General features: G+C 39.1%; 1 protein-coding gene across 4 annotated transcripts in view; it reads left to right on the top strand.

Annotated features, from left to right (window-relative positions):
• caska (calcium/calmodulin-dependent serine protein kinase a) overlaps positions 1-19,305 on the top strand; it is a 411,874-nt gene that overhangs the window by 61,841 nt on the left and 330,728 nt on the right. For all 4 annotated transcript variants that reach the window (XM_059968272.1, XM_059968271.1, XM_059968270.1 and 1 more), the window contains exon 2: positions 14,298-14,410. In XM_059968272.1, coding sequence (XP_059824255.1) covers positions 14,298-14,410 — 113 coding nt within the window. The remainder of the gene's footprint in view (positions 1-14,297; positions 14,411-19,305) is intronic.

The following is a 19,305-nucleotide window of genomic DNA, read 5'->3' as shown; positions in this document are numbered from 1 at the left end:
AGAATAATCTCAGCCATGGGGCCAAATTGCTGAATACTTTGAACAATGTCCAGAATAATGTATAGTTAATACGTGAGTAATGAAATGGTAGAGGAGAGAGGGCTTCAGATTTTTTGGAACATTAGGGGTCTCCTTCCATGGAAGGTGGGATGTACAGAACGGGTGGTTTGCAACTTGTTTAGAGGCTGACTAATATCCTTGCAAGAAGGTTTGCTAGTGCTGCACTGGGGATGGGGGGGGGGGGGGGGGGGAGGAGATGATGGAGAGGTTGTCAGGGAAAATGTTGTTACGCCTTCGTACAAAGACTGGAATCAAAAAGCTGAGCATGGTATGGCTAACGTTCTGAAATATGTGTATTTCGAAGCAAGTATTGTAGGCAAGGTGGATGAGCTTTAGAGCATGGATCAGCACATTGAATTCTTTCAGGAATCGATAGATTCTGGCATTGTACCGGATGACTGGAAAATTGCAAATGTTACTCTGCTATTTAAGAACGGTGGGAGGCAGCAGAAAGGAAACTATAGACATGATAGCCTGACATCAGTGGTTGGGAAGTTGTTGGAATTGATTGTTGGGGATGAGATTACGGAATACCTGGAGGCACATGACAAGATAGGCCAAAGCCAGCGTGGTTTCCTGAAAGGAGGATCCTGCCTTACTAACCTACTGCAATTCTTTGAGGAAATTACAAGCATTGTAGACAGGAGATGCAGTAGATGTGGTGTACTTGGATTTTCAGAAGGCCTTTGACAAGGTGCCATACATGAGGCTGCTTAGCAAGATAAGAGCCCATGGAATTACAAGGGAATTACTAGCATGGGTGGAGCATTGGTTGATCAGAAAGCTGAGGGTGGAAATAAAGGGATCCTGTTCTGGCTGGCTGCCGGTTCCCAGTGGAGTTCCACAGGGGTCAGTGTTGAGACCGCTGCTTTTTACGATGTATGTCAATGATTTGAACTATGGGATTAATGGATTTGTGGTTAAATTTGCCGATGATACAAAGATAGGTGGAGGAGTGGGTAGTGTTGAGGAAGCAAGAGGGCCTGCAGAGTTTAGGGGAATGGGCAAAGAAGAGGCAAATGAAATACAATGTTGGAAAGTGTATGGTCATGCATTTTGGTGGAAGAAATAAAGGGGTAGACTGTCATTTAGATGGGGAGAGAATTCAAAATGCAGAGATGCAAAGTGACTTAGAGTTAACCTCCAGGTTGAGTCGGTGGTGAAGAAGGCAATTGCAATGTTGGCATTCGTTTCTTGAGGTATGGAATATAAGAGCAGGGATGTGATGTTGCGACTCTATAAAGCACTCGTGAGACCACATGGAGTATTGTGTGTAGTTTTGGGCTCCTTGTTTTAGAAAGGATATACTGACATTCGGGGAAGATTCATGAGAATGATTCCAGGAATGAAAGGGTTACCGTATAAGGAACGTCTGGCAGCTTTTGAGCTATATTCTCTGGAGTTCAGGAGAATGAGGGATGATCTTATATAAACATTCTGAATGTTAAAAGGCCTGAACAGGTTAGATATGGCAGTTATTCCCCATGGTAGGGGAGTCCAGGACAGGAGGGCATGATTTCAGGATTGACGGGCATCCATTTAGAACAAAGATGCAGAGAAATTACTTTAGTCAAAGGGTGGTCAGTCTGTGGAATTTGTTGCCACGAGTGGCTGTGGAGGCCAAGTCATTTGGTGAATTTCAGGCAGAGATAGGTTCTTGATTAGTCAGGACATCAAAGGGTATGGGTAGTGGGGATGACTGGAAGAATTGGATCAGCCCATGATTGAATAGTGGAGCAGACTCAATAGGCCAAATGGCCTACTTCTGCACCTATATTATGGTCTTATGAATTGTCATTGAAGCCATTTGTGAAACCTGGTTGCAGGAAAGACAGGACTGGCAGCTTAGTGTTCTGGGGTTATGTTTTAGACATGATGGAGTGGGAGGGTTTAAAGGTGGAGGTCTTGCATCAGTCAGGTAAAATGTCATGCTTAGATAGGAAAGGCTGGAGAGCTTGTCTACTGAGAGGTGGAACTGAGGGATAAGAATGGGTTGTGTATGTTAATGGGTTGATATCATAGTCATTAGTCAGCAGGATTTAGAGGAGCAAATTTGTAGCACAGTCACAGGAAGCATAAGGTTGTAATTGTAGGGTGATTTTAACTTTCCACATATTGACTGGGATTCCCATACTGCAAAAGGGCTGGATGGGTAGTGTTTGTCTGATGTATTCAAGGAAGTTTTCTTAACAAGTAACTAGAGTACCTAGTTAGAGTGTGATAATAGATCTCCTATTAAGAATGAGATGGGGCAGGTGGCAGAACTTCGTGTTGGGGAACACTTTGCATCAAGTGATCATAATGTCATTAGTTTCAAAATAATTATGGAGAAGGATAGGTCTGATCCTTGGGTTGAAATTCTGAATTGGAGAAAAGCAAATTTTGATGGCATCAGAAAATATCTGGCAAGTGTGGATTGAGACATGTTGTTTTACTGGAAGAATTGTGTTGGGTAAGTGGGAAGCCTTTAAGGGTGATATTTGCAGTGTTCAGGGCTTACTTCATCGTGTCAGTAGTTTCCTCTCGCTCTTCGCTATTGTCAGTCATGCAAGTCCTGGATGGACAGGAATACTGATTACGCTCAGAGGTGGGAAGGTTCTTCATTGTGGTTTCTATAACATGTTTGTTTTACCAATTAGAATTATAGGCCCTTAGCTGAACCTCTGAACCTAGAGAACTGTTGGACCACTCTTAGTCTGTCCTCTACCCTTTGACCTGTTTTGGTAACGGTGACTCTACCAAGAGTCAAAGCATAAAGCCAACATGACTCTCCAGGTCATTGAGGCATGCAAGTCTCTAAACCATGACAAGAACAAATGGATAATAGGGGACAAAACTGGTCCTCTTGAAGATAAGAGTGGCTAATAATGCATGGAGCAAAAAGAGATGGGGGAGAACTTAAAATGGAGTTTTACATCTGAATTTACTTGGAAGATGGACAGAGTCTATGGAAGTGAGGCTGTGGACTGTATACAGATTACAAAGGAGGAGGTGTTTGCTGTGAGGCAGATTTAGGTGGACAAGTCCCAGGCTCCCTCAGATCTTGTGGGAGGCTAGTGCAGAAATTACAGGGGCCCTTTCATATTTAAAACGCCCTTAGCAACAGGTGAGGTGCTGGAGGATAGCTAATGTGGTTTGGTTGTTTAAGAAGGCTCTAAGAATGAGCCAGGAAATTATAGGTCGATGAACCTGGTATTAGCAGCAGGTTAGTTATTGGAAAGTAAGTCATCATGGCTTTGTACATGGTAGATTGTGTCTGACTAATCTTAGGGAAATTTTTCGAGGAAGTTGCAAGGAAAGTTGATAAAGGCAAGGCCGTGGGTGTTGTCTAAATGGACTTTAGCAAGGCCTTTGACCAGATCCTATGTGGGAGGTTGGTCAAAAAGGTTCAGTTGCTTGGCATTTAAGATGGGGTACTAAACTGGATTAAATATTAACTTCATAGAAGAAGTCAAAGAGTGAACTTGAACGAGTGGTAGTAGGTAGCCTCTCTGAGTGGAGATCTGTGTCTAATGGCATGCTGCAAGATTGTTGTTGGGTGCTTTTTGAATAGGTAACTGAATATGAGGGGTATGGAGAGCTCTGGTCTGGGGGCAGGTTGATGGGACTAAGCAGATTTAATAGTTTGGCACAGAATAAGTGCGCCAAACGGTCTGTTTCTGTGCTCTCATGTTCTTTGACTCTAAATGCAGATTTGGATGAACAGGGGATAAGAAAACTTCATGTGGATTAAATTTGTAAAGGTGTAGCAGAACTTAAAATGTCAAACAACCTATGTGAGGAGTTCTGCAAAAGGAGGATTGACCTTGATGCTGACTTTTGACCCAAAGGTTCAATGATCCTTTCCTCCCACAGATACTGCTTGGCCCACTGAGTTCCTCTTGCAGTTTATTGCTTCCAATTCCTGAATCAGCAGTCTCTTGTGTTATCAGCCTATGCAAAAGCTCTAAACATTTCAACTGATAAGGCAGTGTTTGTAAAGATGAAAGTGTGCAATGGACAGCCTGTGGGTGGCAAAATGCAGGAAGAAGAATTGAACAACTCTGATATCAGAAAGCAAACATTTAACAGCTTGAAGTAGTGGTGTTGCAATGTGAAATAGTGGCAACAATGGTAACTGAACATTCATGATTTCTCCTTGCTCTGGATGTTATTAAAATTCCTTCAGTTTTGTATGGTAACTGGTAGACACTATGAATAGCCTGTTCTTGGACCTCCAGAGCTGGAAAATTTGTGTCAGGAGGAGCTTGGAAGAGTAACAGAACAAAGTGTTAATCTGTTGTAAAGAAACCAAAAATTCAAGTAAATCCTTTAATTATATATTTTTTAAAAATCAATAAATGTGGAGCATTTCTGCTGTTCAGATTTTTGTTAGAGAAAGATGATATTTGTACAACTTTCCTGTCCCTCCTTTGGAGGGGGCATTAAATTTACTGGCATTAAGAATGAGATATTTCAAAGGTTCATTTATTATCAAGATATACAATTCTGAAATAAGACTACAGGTGTTCCCCCCCCCCCTTTACAAAGGTAGAGCTTTTCTATGAAACCTTTCTTAAGCCAAAATGGTGTAAAGCGAAGAACCATTAATTTATATGGGAAATTTTTTCATAAAAGTGAAATCCTCTTTGTAATGCAAAAACAAGTTACTAATGTAGGTCTTTTGTAAAAGCGAAGTGGCGTAAAGCGAACATTCGTAAAGCAGGGGACACCTGTGTATTATACCTTCTACTGTTTGACTGTCTTTAATAGTAAATGTAATACACTAACCTTTGTGATTTTATGGAAAATGATGATACTTTTGTTCAGCACCTCTTCATTTCCCACTGAAGAGATCCACACACTTGTGCAAAAAAACTCAAGCTTCCTGACTCATTCATCTTTTCTATTTGCTCCCTCTATCCCGATTAATATTGATTGTAATCAAATGAGTTATACTATTTCTAATTCACTTTCAAATCTGTTTCCTGATATCATATTCTGATTTTCTATCAACTAAAATAACTGGCACTACATCTGAATTAATAATTTCTAAATATTAACTTTTAAGTTTGTATTGTCAGTGATATTAAAGCTGTTGAGTGAATGTTTACTCAAACCAGTCATGTATTTTGGAAAAGCAAGTTTTTTTATTAGAAGTAAGACAAACAAGTATCATTAAATGCTTGAGACTTCATTAACATTTTAAAAAGAGAGAATTGCTGAGGCTGAGATATTTATGATGGTGAGCTGGAACGTGTTTAATTCTATCCCTGCAATATAAATCCTATTATGTCCTTTTTGCATCATTCATAATCGTGAGGGTAAATTTATTTAAAATGGACACCCATCTTCAAATTAATGCATCTCATTTTATTGTGCAGTAAGCAACTAACACATTTTTTTCCAATATATGTGATCTGAGAATATGATTGCTACAGTGGCACTCATTCCGACCCATGATGGTATTCAGTATCTCCAGTGACAGTTTTATGACTACACAATGCATGAAGTGGAATATGTTATTTTTAATAAAACTACGTCCACTGGCAATTGAACTGATAAGCAGAAGTTATTGATAGAAAATATCTGGCAAGAGAACAAGATGAAAATTTCTTTTGCAAAGTGAGTTTTGATCTGGATGCGTGTGCTAAAACAATGATTCAGTAGTAATTTTCAAAAGGAAGTATTTGAATGGGATTAACTTGTATGTGAATGAAGAGTGGAAAAGTGGAACTAATTGGAAGTAGCTATTTCTAAGAACTAGAACAGGCATGCGGGGTAGCAGTGTGTGCAAGAAACTATTTTTCCTTTGTAAACACACATGTAGCCTCTTACATTCTTAACAGTTCATGAATGTTCTTATAACTTTATTCTTTAAAAATCTAATTTCTATAATTGCTTATTATTTGAACACACTAGCAATTTATTTGGACAATATGTTTCTGGTATGGAATCAAAACCAAGTAGTATGAATGAAATGGTCCTTTCTGCTTCATTTAGAGTTGTTTTGGCTATTTTAGATGTATTTTTAACTTAACTTAAACCTTTGTATTAAAGTTTCCATTTGTAATTGAAAATTTATTAGTTATTTAAAGAAATTGGAATGCATTGTTAAGCCATTATATCATTATATCTTGAGGAAAACCATAGAGTTCGACACTAGACCACACCTATTTATAACCCTTTGTATGTAATACGGTTAGGATGAGCATCTATACTAATGGGCTCTTTACACTGTCTTCAATGTAAACATTCTTCTATGATAGTGGTCGCCAACCAGTCAATCGCAATCGATTGGTTGATCTTTGAAACTTTCCCACTAGCTCCCAAAAAAATACACAAATACTGTTGTAATATGAGAATTATAAAAATAAGTAATATTAATTAGGGTAATGGTAATATAGCACTACTCCTGCTTCGGAAAGCTGTTTGTAAAGAGGTTGTTTCCGGGGTTGCGGGGTTTTACTTCCGTTCTTTTTGCCCAATGCGCATGTGTGTGTAGTACTTCCACCGTGCATCGCGGTTCAGTGAAAACCTCTATGTTAAATATTGCTTTTGCCGTCCCAGATAAAGTTGTCCCTTTAGGCATGAAGTTATCAAGTGGTCCTTCTTCAAAGTAGAAGTTACTACAAACACAGTATGCCTGATAAACCTTTTAATGCAAAATCAATTTTTACCCCTAGAGCACCCACACTTAGTTGCTTTCCCTGGTTATTGTGTTTCTCTTTTTCCGCTGCCCAGTGTCGTGCATCACCTGTGTGCTGTCATCATGTGACTGTTGTATTTTTTTCAGCGTAGCTTGTGCTGCATCAAAGTGACCAATTAGGTTAGATAAGAGTACAGACTGTCACAAACATCAATATACGGCACTCGCTGGTGATATTCTGCAAGGTAGCTAGCTAGCATGGCAGAGGCTGCACAGAAGAAGGCAAAAATGTACAAATTCCATCCAGAACCATGGAACCATAGAACACTACAGCACAGTACAGGACCTTCATCCCTCCATGTTGTGCTGACCCATATAATCCTTTAAAAAAAATACTAAACCCACACTACCCCATAACCGTTAATTTTTCTTTCATCCATGTGCCTGCCCAAGAGGCTCTTCAATACCCCTAATGTTTTAGCCTCCACTACCATCCCTGGCTAGTCATTCCAGGCACTCACAACCCTCAGTGTTTTTTTAAAAAAAAAACTTACCCCGATAATTTTGTACATATACCCTCTGGTGTTTGCTATTGGTGCGCTGGGAAACAGGTACTGACTATTGACTCTATCTATGCCCCTCATAATCTTGTAGACCTCTATCAAGTCCCCTCTCATTCTTCTACTCTCCAAAGAGAAAAGTCCCAGCTCTGTTTACCTTGCTTCATTATGACTTGTTCTCCAAGCCAGGCAACATCCTGGTAAATCTCTTCTGCACACTATCCATAGCTTCCACCTCCTTCCTATACTGAGGTGACCAGCATTGAATACAATACTCTTAAGTGCGGTCTCACTAGAGATTTGTTAGAGTTGCAACATGACCCCTCTACTCTTGAACTCAATCCCCCTGTTAATGAAGCCTAGCATCCCATAGGTCTTCTTAACTACCCTATCAACCTGCGCAGCGACCTTGAGGGATGTATGGATTGAGCCCCAAGGTCCCTTTGTTCATCCACACTCTTAAGTAACTGACCATTAATCCTGTACTCAGTATTCTGGTTTGTCCTTCCAAAATGCATAACCTCACACTTTCCAGAATGGGAAGAGGAATTTCTGTTTACCTTGGTGAAAGATAAGTGTGTATGTATGTATGTTCTGCCACCAAACACAAGCACTGACTAAAAGGGGGAATCTGGAGCGGCACCAGAACACCAACCACCAGAAATTTAAAGACAACTACCCCCAAAGAGTGCAATCCGTGCCAGGAGAGCTGGGGAGCTGAAATCAGGGTGGAAGGCCCAGCAATCGTTTTTCATAAAACATGCTGCTCAAAATAAGGCTGCTATTGAAGCATCATTTCGTGTAAGTCACCTTTTGGCTAAACACAAGAAGCCTTTTACAGATGGCGATTTATTCAAGGAAGCAATGACCATTACTGCAGAGACCATTTTTAATTACTTTAAAAACAAAGACTACATCAAAACCGCAATACATAATATACCAAATGGCCCTGCAACAGTGACAAGGAGGGTAGTAGAGTCACTGTCAGAGGACGTGGATCGACAAGTGTTAAAGGACTTGTCACTTTGTGAATATTTTTCACTGCAGTTTGATGAATCCCTGGATGTAATGCAAACAGCTCAGTTTGTTGTATTTGTCAGAATGGCTTTCCAGGATTTTACGACAAAGGAAGTCTTCCTCACTGTTTTGCACTTAAAGGAGAGAACAAGAGGTAAGGATATTTACAATGAATTTAAAAAAATATGTCCATGAACATGACATCCCCATTCATGAACTGGTGGCAATTACTACTGATGGAGCCCCAGCAATGCACGGTGTGCACGTTGGGTTTTATAGCAATGTGCCGTAATGACCCTGAATTTCCCGACTTCCTGGATTATTACTGTGTGGTTCATTAGCAGGCCTTAGCTGGGAAGGTCGTGGACTTTTCTCGTAATGACACTGGTGCTGTCTGAGATAAAGACTTTTCTGTTGACAAGAATCGAGGAGCACGAAGAACTGTTTGATGATGCGTGGCTACAGGATTTAGGGCTTCTGATAGACCTAACGGCTAAATTAAACACACTTAACAATGAACTCATGGGAAAAGACCGGCACCTGCCCCACATGATAAGCACAGTAAATGCGTTTAAGGCCGAGCTTGGTTTTTGGATTTCAAATTTAAAGAACGGGAGGCTGACATACTTGCATACTTAAAGATACTTAAAAATTTACTTCATACTGACATATTTAAAAAATGTTACAGGCCATCAAGGGAAAAAAAGCTTTTCACCCTGAGCAGTATTGTGCTTACCTAGACAAACTGGCAATAGAGTTCGATTGGTGTTTTGGGGAGTTAAATATCATGAAAGATATTGCTACACTTATTTCAAACCCATTTCTGCTGATCAATATAGAACAGATAGCAGCCAAATTCCAGCAAGTATTTGGTGTGCCAAGTGATATTGAAATGGAAATAACTGATTTGCAAAATGACTTTGAGCATAAAGCAAGATTGAGGGACGTTAACTTTTGGGGGCTTGTCAGCAGGGAGAAGCTTCCTCATCTCAACACATGCACTAAAAGTCAGTGCCTACTCCAGGTCAACTTATCTGTGTGAAATTGCATTTTCACAGATGAAAATTATTACATCTAAGTACAGGAGCTAAGTACAGACACCTCACTGGCTGTCTGTAGTTATGAGCCAAATTTCAGGAAACTAGCAGAAAGTATTCAGCCTCAATCATCACACTGAGTGCAAGAGTCAATTTTTAATCATTTATTTTTCATGTTGAAATAAAATTAAATAATGAAACTTAGAATTAAAAGTATGAAGTATTGTAATATTCTTAAGAAAGACAGGTATGGCTTGTTTGATATCCTAGTTACAGTGTTTTCTTGGTTGGATTAATTTGGAAGTTTGACAAAAGCATTTTATGTAATTCAAATACAATTAGCCCAAATAAAAAGCCTCAAGTTGGATGTACAATCTGAGCTGTTTTTTCTCTATATGATTTAGGAGGTTGATCTTGCCTTTCACTGAGGCTGAGGTAGGGGATCTTGGGCTTAAAAAGGTTTGTGACCACTATTCTATGAAATATGTCATTTGGAGATTAATTCTGCTGAGTTGCATATTATAATCCAGAGAAGTTTGTCAGCCCGGAGGCACACCAGCAGGGTTGCTGCCTCATAGCTCCTGCAACCAAAGTTCAATCTTGACCACTAATGTTGCATGCGTGGTATTTGGTTGTTCTACCTGTAGCTAAATGGGTTTTGTCTGAGTGCTTTCATTTTCTTTGTGTTGCATTCTAGTTGGAATGGGGTTTGGGGTGAGAAAAAAATTGAATGTGAAAGAATAGGATTACAGATCCTTCCTGTTGTGTATTGAATATTGCAGTAGTATCTGAGTAATCTTGTAAAAATATTGCTGATTAATCATTCTTGTTCACTGAAATAATTCACTGCAGGGTAAATGTAAAAATACATGAATTACATATGTCAGGACGCCACCATGTGACGTGTGTCCCTCGCTTAAAGTAAAAGACGAAGTTAGACTTGCATCTTTCGGCTCTCTTGTTTTCCTTTGAAATAGTTTAATGTTTTGAAGTTACAAAGCATAACAGTGGCAATGAGGTATTTTAAAATGATCCTGAGACAGCTACCTACCATATAAAGTGCATTGAGATGTTTGAGTTTTTTAAAAATCAGCGCAGCATGTGTTCTTTGGAAGGGAAGATATGGTCAAAATTTAAATAAAAGGCAGAAAATAGAAGCATTCACAAGTTCATAAACAGTGAGTATCAGGTGATATTTATCATCTTTTTAAAAAGAGCAAAAATTTCTGGCTACATTGGAAAGACAGATGTGTTTAGTTGCACAAAAGGTATCTGGATATTTTATACTGAGCTATTTGAACAGTATTTTGAAGCAAAGTAATAGCCAATAAGAAATGAGTACAAATATTGCTGAGTGCATGGGTTTAAAAACATAGTTTGCTTTGAAGTTTGACTGCTCCAACCAAACCAGCAGAAATGAGCTTTGCTGATGTTGTGTGAGTAATGCAGAAACATTTAGAACCAAAACCATTGTTGATTACAGAACATATTAGGTTTCATAAGTGGACTCAAGGGAAAGGGGAGTTCATTTCAGCATATGTGGCTGAATTGAAAAGATTGAGCATTGTCATTTCAGTGATGGGTTTAATGATGCACTGAGAGGTTGCTTAGTGTATGGAATCTTACAAGAAGGTATTCAAAAACGCTCCTTAATGAAGCACAACTTGCACTTAAAAGAGTAATGGAAATCGTTGTTTCAATGGAAACAGCGGACAGATACTGTTAAGTTGCATTCTGGAAAGAAAGTGAGCATGAACAAAAACGTATTGTCTAAACAGAAACCTGCATGGCTGAACAAATTGTGTTACCATTATGGCAAGGGCTGACATACAGCAGACCAATGCAAATTTAAAGGTAAAACTTGCAGAAAATGCAACAAAGTGAGACACATACGATGAGCATGTCAGACAGACAAAATTAAATGTACTGCACAGGGAAGAGATGAAGATTAAAAAGGCAAGTTACAATTTTAAAAAGAGCACTAATCTTAATGCTGTTGATGAAAAATTTGATAATGACGAGAGTGATACAGGACTGGCTAGCCTTGAGATTTACAATACAAAAATGGGATTTGTCAGATGACCTTGTGGATGAGGAAACCAAGAGGAGAGATGAAAATATTAATCAGAATCAGAATCAGACTTTAATCGCCAAGTACCTATGCACATACAAGGAATTTACTTCCGGCAGATGTTGTCTCTCTGCTCATAACAATAATAATGATAAATATAAATGAAAATATAGATTATACATACAGGTAGTGCAATCCAAGTAATAGTTAGCCGACAGTTAATCGGCAGTTAACTGTTCAGCAAAGTGACCACAGTAGGGAAAAAACTTCTCCAGTGCCTATTAGTCTTAGTCTGGAGGGATCTGAAGCGCCTACCAGACGGAAGCAGTTCAAACAGTCCGTGTGCAGGATGGAAGGAGTCCTTTATGATGTTCCCCGCCCTCTTCTTCAACCTGGAAGAGTACAGGTCCACAATAGAGGGCAGGGAGGCTCCAATGATGCGCTCGGCAGTCCTCACTGTGCGCTGTAGTCCGGTTCTATCCCGCTTGGTGGCGGCTCCAAACCACACAGTGATGGAGGTGCACAGGACAGACTCAATGACAGCAGTGTAGAACTGCAGCAGCAATTCCTGAGGCAGACCATATTTCCTCAAGAGCTGCAGGAAGTACATACTCCAGTGAACTAAATGGGCCTTCTCAAAATCAAAATGCACATATTAGAAGAAGGAAGAAAAGTGTTCAAAGCTCTCATGGCCACTTCCTGCAGTCTCTGAGATGGCTCCAGCAGCAACCATGAAGGAGGTCTCAGAACTTGAAATTGTTTTCACAGCCTCAAGTCTTGCCTGCCAAGCAGAATTATCCCGTTGTCGGGAAAGATGTTATCCCACAAGTGTAAGAAAGCCTTCACAATGATTAAATCTTTAGGCCTGAATGGAAACATTTAAAATTTACTATGCTATGGATGTATGTATAATAGTTGTATTATATAGTATACTGTGTATTCTATATTGAGCTGGCAGTTATAGTGAAGCAAGGAGGAGTTTTGTGTATTTAATATTTGAGTAATCTTGTAAATATGCCATTGATTAAGCATTGGTGTTCATTTAAATAATTCATTACAGGTTGTGTGTAAAAATATGTGAATTGCATATTTCATTACGCCACCACATGATATGTGCATACTTTGCTTAATGTAAAAGACAAAGTTAGGCTCTCACCTCCTGGCTCTCTTGGTTTCTTTTGAATTAATTTAATGTTTTGAAGTTACAAAACAGCACTCCCATCTTACAAATGCCCGGCTTATGTTCAAAGCTCAGTGTAAATTTATTATCAAGGTACATGTATGTTGGCATATACATCTGAGTTCCATTTTCTTCAATGAACGATTGCACCCAACAGAGTGGACAAACAACCAGTGTGCAAAAGAGAACAAATTGTGCAAATACTAAAGAAAAAAACAGTAAATAAATAAGCAATAAATTTTGAAAACATGAGATGAACTGTTGTGGTTGTGGGAACAGTTCAGTGATGGGGCAAGTAAAGTTGAGTGATGTTATCCTCTCTGGTTCAAGAGCTCGATGGTTGAGGGGAAATAACTGTTTTTGAACCTGGTAGTGAGAGTGCTGAGGCTCCTGTACCTTCCTCTGATAGCAGCAGTGAGAAGAGAGCATGAATGGCAAGCTGTACATAATACTGAGCTTTTGGGAAACTGGTGTTATGGATTTGCTGGCTGCTATGAGACTACAGGTATTATCTCTACCTGAGAGCTTCATTCACAGCTGCTTTTCAGACTTCTGAATTGTTCGTATTGTAAACAGTTCATAGAAATGGAACCCTGTCATAACCTCGGGATGATCTGAGAGCTCGTATCGACTCTGGGCCAAGTGATAATTTTATATGATATGAAAGTATGTTATTGCCTAAAGACAATATACTAAGTTTTTTCTCCATGCATCTGATACAATGCTGGTTATACAATTCTTACTTGTCCTTGTCAAATAGCTTGCTGATTCAATAGTATATGGAAAGTGACCTTGTTAATGCTCAGGAGTATAAGCTTATACAATGAGTGGAATGTTGGAGTCCTGTATATACAACTGAATAAGTGTGAAATTCATAGAATTGCTGTTTTGAACTCGTGCTTTTAAAATTAAGTTCGGTCTTTTTTGTCATACCTCCACATATCTGTTGTGGGTAGATTAATATTTGAGGACAATGCAAATAATATTTTGCTTTAAATCACCAAAAGTACCAAAGTAGCTACTGACACTCTTTGTAAGGTTAGAACACACACAAAATGCTGGTGGAACACAGCAGGCCAGGCAGCATTTATAGGGAGAAGTATAGTCGACGTTTCGGGCCGAGACCCTTCATCAGGACTAACTGAAAGAAAAGATAGTAAGAGATTTGAAATGGGAAGGGAGAAATCCGAAATAATAGGAGAATACAGGAGGGGGATGAGCTGGAATGTTGATTGGCAAAAGGGATACTCAGCTGGAGAAGGGAAAGGATCATGGGACGGGAGGCCTAGCGAGAAAGAAAGGGGGAGGGGAGCACCAGAAGAAAATGGAGAACAGGCAAAGAGTGATTGTGAGAGGGGCAGAGAGAGAAAAAAAGAGGGAAAAAATGGGGGAATAATAAATAATAAGGGATGGGGTAAGAAGGGGAGGAGGGGCATTAACGGAAGTTAGAGAAATCAATGGTCATGCCATCAGGTTGGAGGCTACTCAGACGGAATATCAGGTGTTGTTCCTCCAGCCTGAGTGTGGTTTCACTCCTGAACGCTCTGCTCTCCACTCCCTCAGCACATTTAATTGTAAGGTTAGAACATGTTTTTGTATATAACTACCACATTGAAGAAAGCAAATCATCATAAATTTGTGTATAGTTCATTCATGCTTTTAAGCTTCTGTGCTTATGAACATTTGTGTATCTTTTGGGTTTTCCAGAAATATCTGGTTAACTTTTAAAATCTTTGAATTGCAGGGGACCATTCAGCGTTGTGCGACGATGTATTAACAGAGAAACAGGACAGCAGTTTGCTGTGAAGATTGTGGATGTGGCCAAATTCACTTCCAGTCCTGGCCTGAGTACAGAAGGTATATGATAAATTTTAATTGTAAAATTATGAACCTGGCTTTTGTAACTTCAAAAATCGCTTCTTAAAATAAATACTTCATCTGCTTCTTCCTCTGAAAATGCATCTTAAGTGCCCAGAATGTTACTCTAGTGCACAATTTTGATTCAGAGATTATCTTGCTAACTTGAAGCTGGTTGGCTTTAAATATCAGGTTTATTTGTTCTAAACAGGCAAAACATCAGTAATCCTTAGATATTGGTAATACAGAATAAAAGTTGCCTTTATTTTCACCCTTTTCCCAGTAACCTATGGTTCTTCATTTGTGGACTGCTCATTTGTTTTCTGTAAGTACTACTAAGCTTTAAGATTCCTCTTCATTTTGTTTTTACAGATTTGAAATTGTAACTGCTGCCTTGTTTACTTCTATGTGAGCATCTTTTTTCAAGGATATTGTTAATATTTTACATTAATTCTCTTTTTTCTGTTTGTCACATTTTCCCTCTAAATTCCCTTCAGTTACTTTTCTGTTCAAGTAGCTTGGTTTGTTGCTATGAAGAAGCAGTGTTGTTGAGGATTTCTGAAGTTATCTGAGGGACATTTCATCATTTTTTTTGTGTGGTGCTAAATGTGGAAAGAAATATCGTATTCATTCTCAGGCCAATGGCTCTAATAATTTTATCCATTCAGTCCATCCAGTGAAGATATCAGATGCCTTTTTTCTGATACTCAACAAATCTTTAAATCTGTGTTTGCCATTTTTGCAATTTGACAAAACAAAATGTGGAGTAATTCCTATCCAGATTAATGCAACTGGTGATGTTTACTCTGTTACAATTGCTGGAAATCTCTGCTTGCCAAAAACTTCAACAATAGTTTGTATCAAAGTATGTAATCAAACTTTCACCGTACATTTTTTTTTACTTGATCCTTGCTACCCACATCACTTTAAAGCCATCACATCACTTCTTAAAGGAAATTAATTTCCATTTTCTCTTAAGAGACTTAACTACTTGAGGCTGTCATACTTTCCTTGGATCAAGTAAGGTCCATGATCATTACAAAATAATTATACACATGACACTATGTTCTAGTATACATGTGATAAATGGGTGAATCTGAATCTGAGAAGGTATTAGCTTAGTTGGGCATCTGATTACTAATTTAGTTTGGGCCAACTTTCTGGGCTGATGGGCCTATTTTTGTGTTGTACTGTTTTGTGTCCTAAGGTGTATGGAAGCACTACAGTTTTCAATTTCTCAATAAAGTTATCCTAACTTGGAGTAGCATTGCCACCCCTTTGTTATCACCAAGTTAAAATCATGTAACTCTCTGATCAGCAGACTTCGGAATAATCCTCAACTATGTTAGAATTATACTTCATAACAAGACTAATAGCACATGTAGTCCCCGAGTTACGAACGTCCGACTTACGGACGACTCATAATTACGAACCAAGGGAGGAGAACGCCGTCCGCCATTTTAAGTCGTTGCAGTTGACACTGCGTGTTTAACTTTGTATTTGGCTTAAAATTTTCTTAGTAAGATTCACCCTAACCCCGCCCCCCCCAAGTTCCAGTCGGCTGGTGGCACAGTGAGATTGGCGCCGGGCTGGAGAACGATTTAGTGAAAGACCACTCCTGTGCTGGGTTGATGTCGATCCAGTGACTCCCGCACCATCCGTACCGGGTTGATGTCAAGCTTGCAACTCGACCTCGTTTAAAAAAAACACTGCCACCTTCAGTTTAAATTCCCATGCGGAATATTGTGGAGGGTCAGATACCCAAACCCAGCACAGCTCCCACTTGTCCCATTTAACCTGTCTTAGTGCGGTGCAGTTTAGGACCCGGGCAATTCAGTGCTGTGGTCCTTAGGACCCAGCGGACCTCGGGAGCTGGTGCAGCTTGGGACCTGCCTCCTGCAGTTTTTCTGTTCTATTGATGGGAAGCGATCGCGTTTGAGAATAAAGTGGAAATAATAAAGAGTTTGGAAAGAGGTGAAACGCCATCGGTCGTTGGAAAAGCGTTAGGATACAGTCGGTCAATGATCGGAACGGTTTTAAAGTATAACGGATAAAGTGAGAATAATGGAGCATGTGAAAGGTCCTGCCCCGATGAAAGCTACAATTATTACTAAGCAATGCAGTAGTTTAATTATTGGAATACATACATTTCTTAAGTGTTTTATATGCATAGAAAGGTAAAATATATATAGTATATACTAAGATAAACATTTGACTAACTGACGCTAAATAATACCAGAAGTACTTATTCCGACTTATGTACAAATCCGACTTAAAGACGGAGTCAGGAACGGAAGCTGTACGTAACCCGGGGACTGCCTGTACAGTGTTCCCATTGGAATTGGATATCTGATATTGCCATTTAATTTGAATGAATTTTAGTACACATGTGGGGGCGGAAGCAATCCAAATTGCAATGCTGTGCCTTAAAGAGACTCTAATTATGAACAGAAGCTCTTGTATTTTATATAAACTAATTATTGTCCCTGAACTCACATTGATTTAGAGGTTTTTGACCAATTTCCTGGCTCATTAAATAGGCAGTGTCCAATCAGTTGGCTGGAGTGTATCCAGCATATACTTATAATTTTAAAAATAATAAGTATAAGTATCTATACTTTCCTGATGAGTCCCATAGGCTGAAGTAAATTTTCTTGATAACAGCCTAGGCATCTGGTTGTTATCATTGCTGTTTTTCAACATACGTGAATGAGAATTCCCCTTGGTATTGTTGGAGCATTATAAAATTTCTGAAGTATGGTCACTCCAGCTAAAATTGAAAGTTTAGTTTGTCTGAAAGGAAAGATCTTTTCTATAATTTGAGGATGTTTATGAATGTCCAGGTACTAAAAGATGCAATACATATAGTTTTATAGTAATAGTAAAACAAGCATTGCTTGATGAAATATTTCTGAGGGTATTTAATTTCAAGTTAATTTTTACAGTATTTCACTTCTAATCTGTTTCCTTTGAGAGCTTAAAGTCTAATATTTGCATCTTAATTTTATTACCTGCATTAATAGAATGAATGAAGCAGTAGGAAGCCTTATTAAGGTTTCAGTAATATTTAACTGGAAAAATCCTTTTTATGTATCTGAATAATTACTGTGAGCAGCCGTCTTGAAAATAAGAAAGCAAACGCTTGCCAAATTATAATCTTCTTCATGGATTATTCTTAATTAAAATTGGGGCGGATCAGTGGTGATAAGTTTAAATACCGCAGGAGTGGAAGTTGAAATGAGGAAGTGTTCATTTCACAGATATCGATAAACCTGTGATGGTTGATAGTTTCCTTGTTTTCAGGAGAGAAGCTGATGACAACATCAGATATTCTGTTATATATTATGCCTTCACAGATAGTACTTGGTTCACGTGACTTTCTGAGTTGATATTAGCCACATCTTTTGGAGAATTTTAAAAATATATTAGTTTGTTGTTGGCTGAGTTTTCTCTCTCGGCTTTTCAAGGTGCTTGGAAAGCTGAAGGAGATAATGAAAGCTTTAACAAGATGCTTGAAGCACCATGAATGTGAGGAAAGCTTGAAAGCCATTGTTCATATATTTCATATATTCATACGATCAATTCCTTCATGGAATTTGCATATTAATTAATTGGAATTTGTCATGCGTCAAGGGGTATTAGATATAGTTTGAAGCAAGCCTACAAATGTTTCAGTCATTAGACTGCCATTTTTCCCTTCTGGACTTCACAGAAAACCAACCCTAGCTTTTCATTACTCTAGACAAACACCTATTGAGAGTAATGTTCGAACCAGAGAAAAATGGAAAAATTGTTGGGTGGTGTCAATAGATATGACAATATCTGAGGAAAGAGTTAACATTTCAGCCCAAAGATCCTTGGTCAGAAAAGAGAAAACTTGCTTCTGGTTTTGACAAAGGGTCTTTGAACTGAAACATTAACTCTGTTTCTCTCTCCTTTGATGCAATATTTTGTTTTATACCAGACAGAGCTTCCACAGGGGTTGGTGTTGGGACTGCTTTTAATATTGTATATCAGTGATTTAGATAATGAAATAGATGGCTTTGTTGCTAAGTTTGCAGATGGTGGAGGGGGAGGTAGTTTTGAGGAAACAGGAAGGCTGTAGAAGGACTTAGGAGAATGGGCAAGAAAGTGGCAAATGATATACAATGTTGGAAAATGCATGGTCATCCACTTTGGTAAAAGAAATAAATGTGCAGTCTATTTTCCAAATGGGGTGAAAATTGAAAATTCTGAGATGTAAATTGACTTGGGAGTCATTGTCAAGTGAAGTCACTTCTTATTGTCATTTTGACCATAACTGCTGGTACAGTACATAGTAAAACCGAGACAACGTTTTTCAGGACCATGGTGCTACATGACACAGTACAAAAACTAGACTGAACTACGTAAAAAAAAAAAACAAGACAACAAATAACACTAGACTACAGACCTACCCAGGACTGCATAAAGTGCACAAAACAGTGCAGGCATTACAATAAATAATAAACAAGACAATAGGGCAGTAAGGTGTCAGTCCAGGCTCTGGGTACTGAGGAGTCTGATAGCTTGGGGGAAGAAACTGTTACATAGTCTGGTCGTGAGAGCCCGAATGCTTCGGTGCCTTTCCCCAGGCGGCAGGAGGGAGAAGAGATTGTATGAGGGGTGAGTGGGGTCCTTCATAATGCTGTTTCCCTTGCAGATGCAGCATGTAGTGTAAATGTCTGTAATGGCAGGAAGAGAGACCCCGATGATCTTTTCAGCTGACCTCACTATCCGCTGCAGGGTCTTGCGATCCAGGATGGTGCAACTTCCGAACCAGGCAGTGATGCAGCTGCTCAGGATGCTCTCAATACAACCCCTGTAGAATGTGATGAGGATGGGGGGTGGGAGATGGACTTTACTCAGCCTTCGCA

The sequence above is a fragment of the Hypanus sabinus genome, chromosome 4 (genome assembly GCF_030144855.1).
Source record: "Hypanus sabinus isolate sHypSab1 chromosome 4, sHypSab1.hap1, whole genome shotgun sequence".
Classification (NCBI taxonomy): domain Eukaryota; kingdom Metazoa; phylum Chordata; class Chondrichthyes; order Myliobatiformes; family Dasyatidae; genus Hypanus; species Hypanus sabinus.
This window is presented reverse-complemented; position numbering and strand designations above follow the sequence as displayed.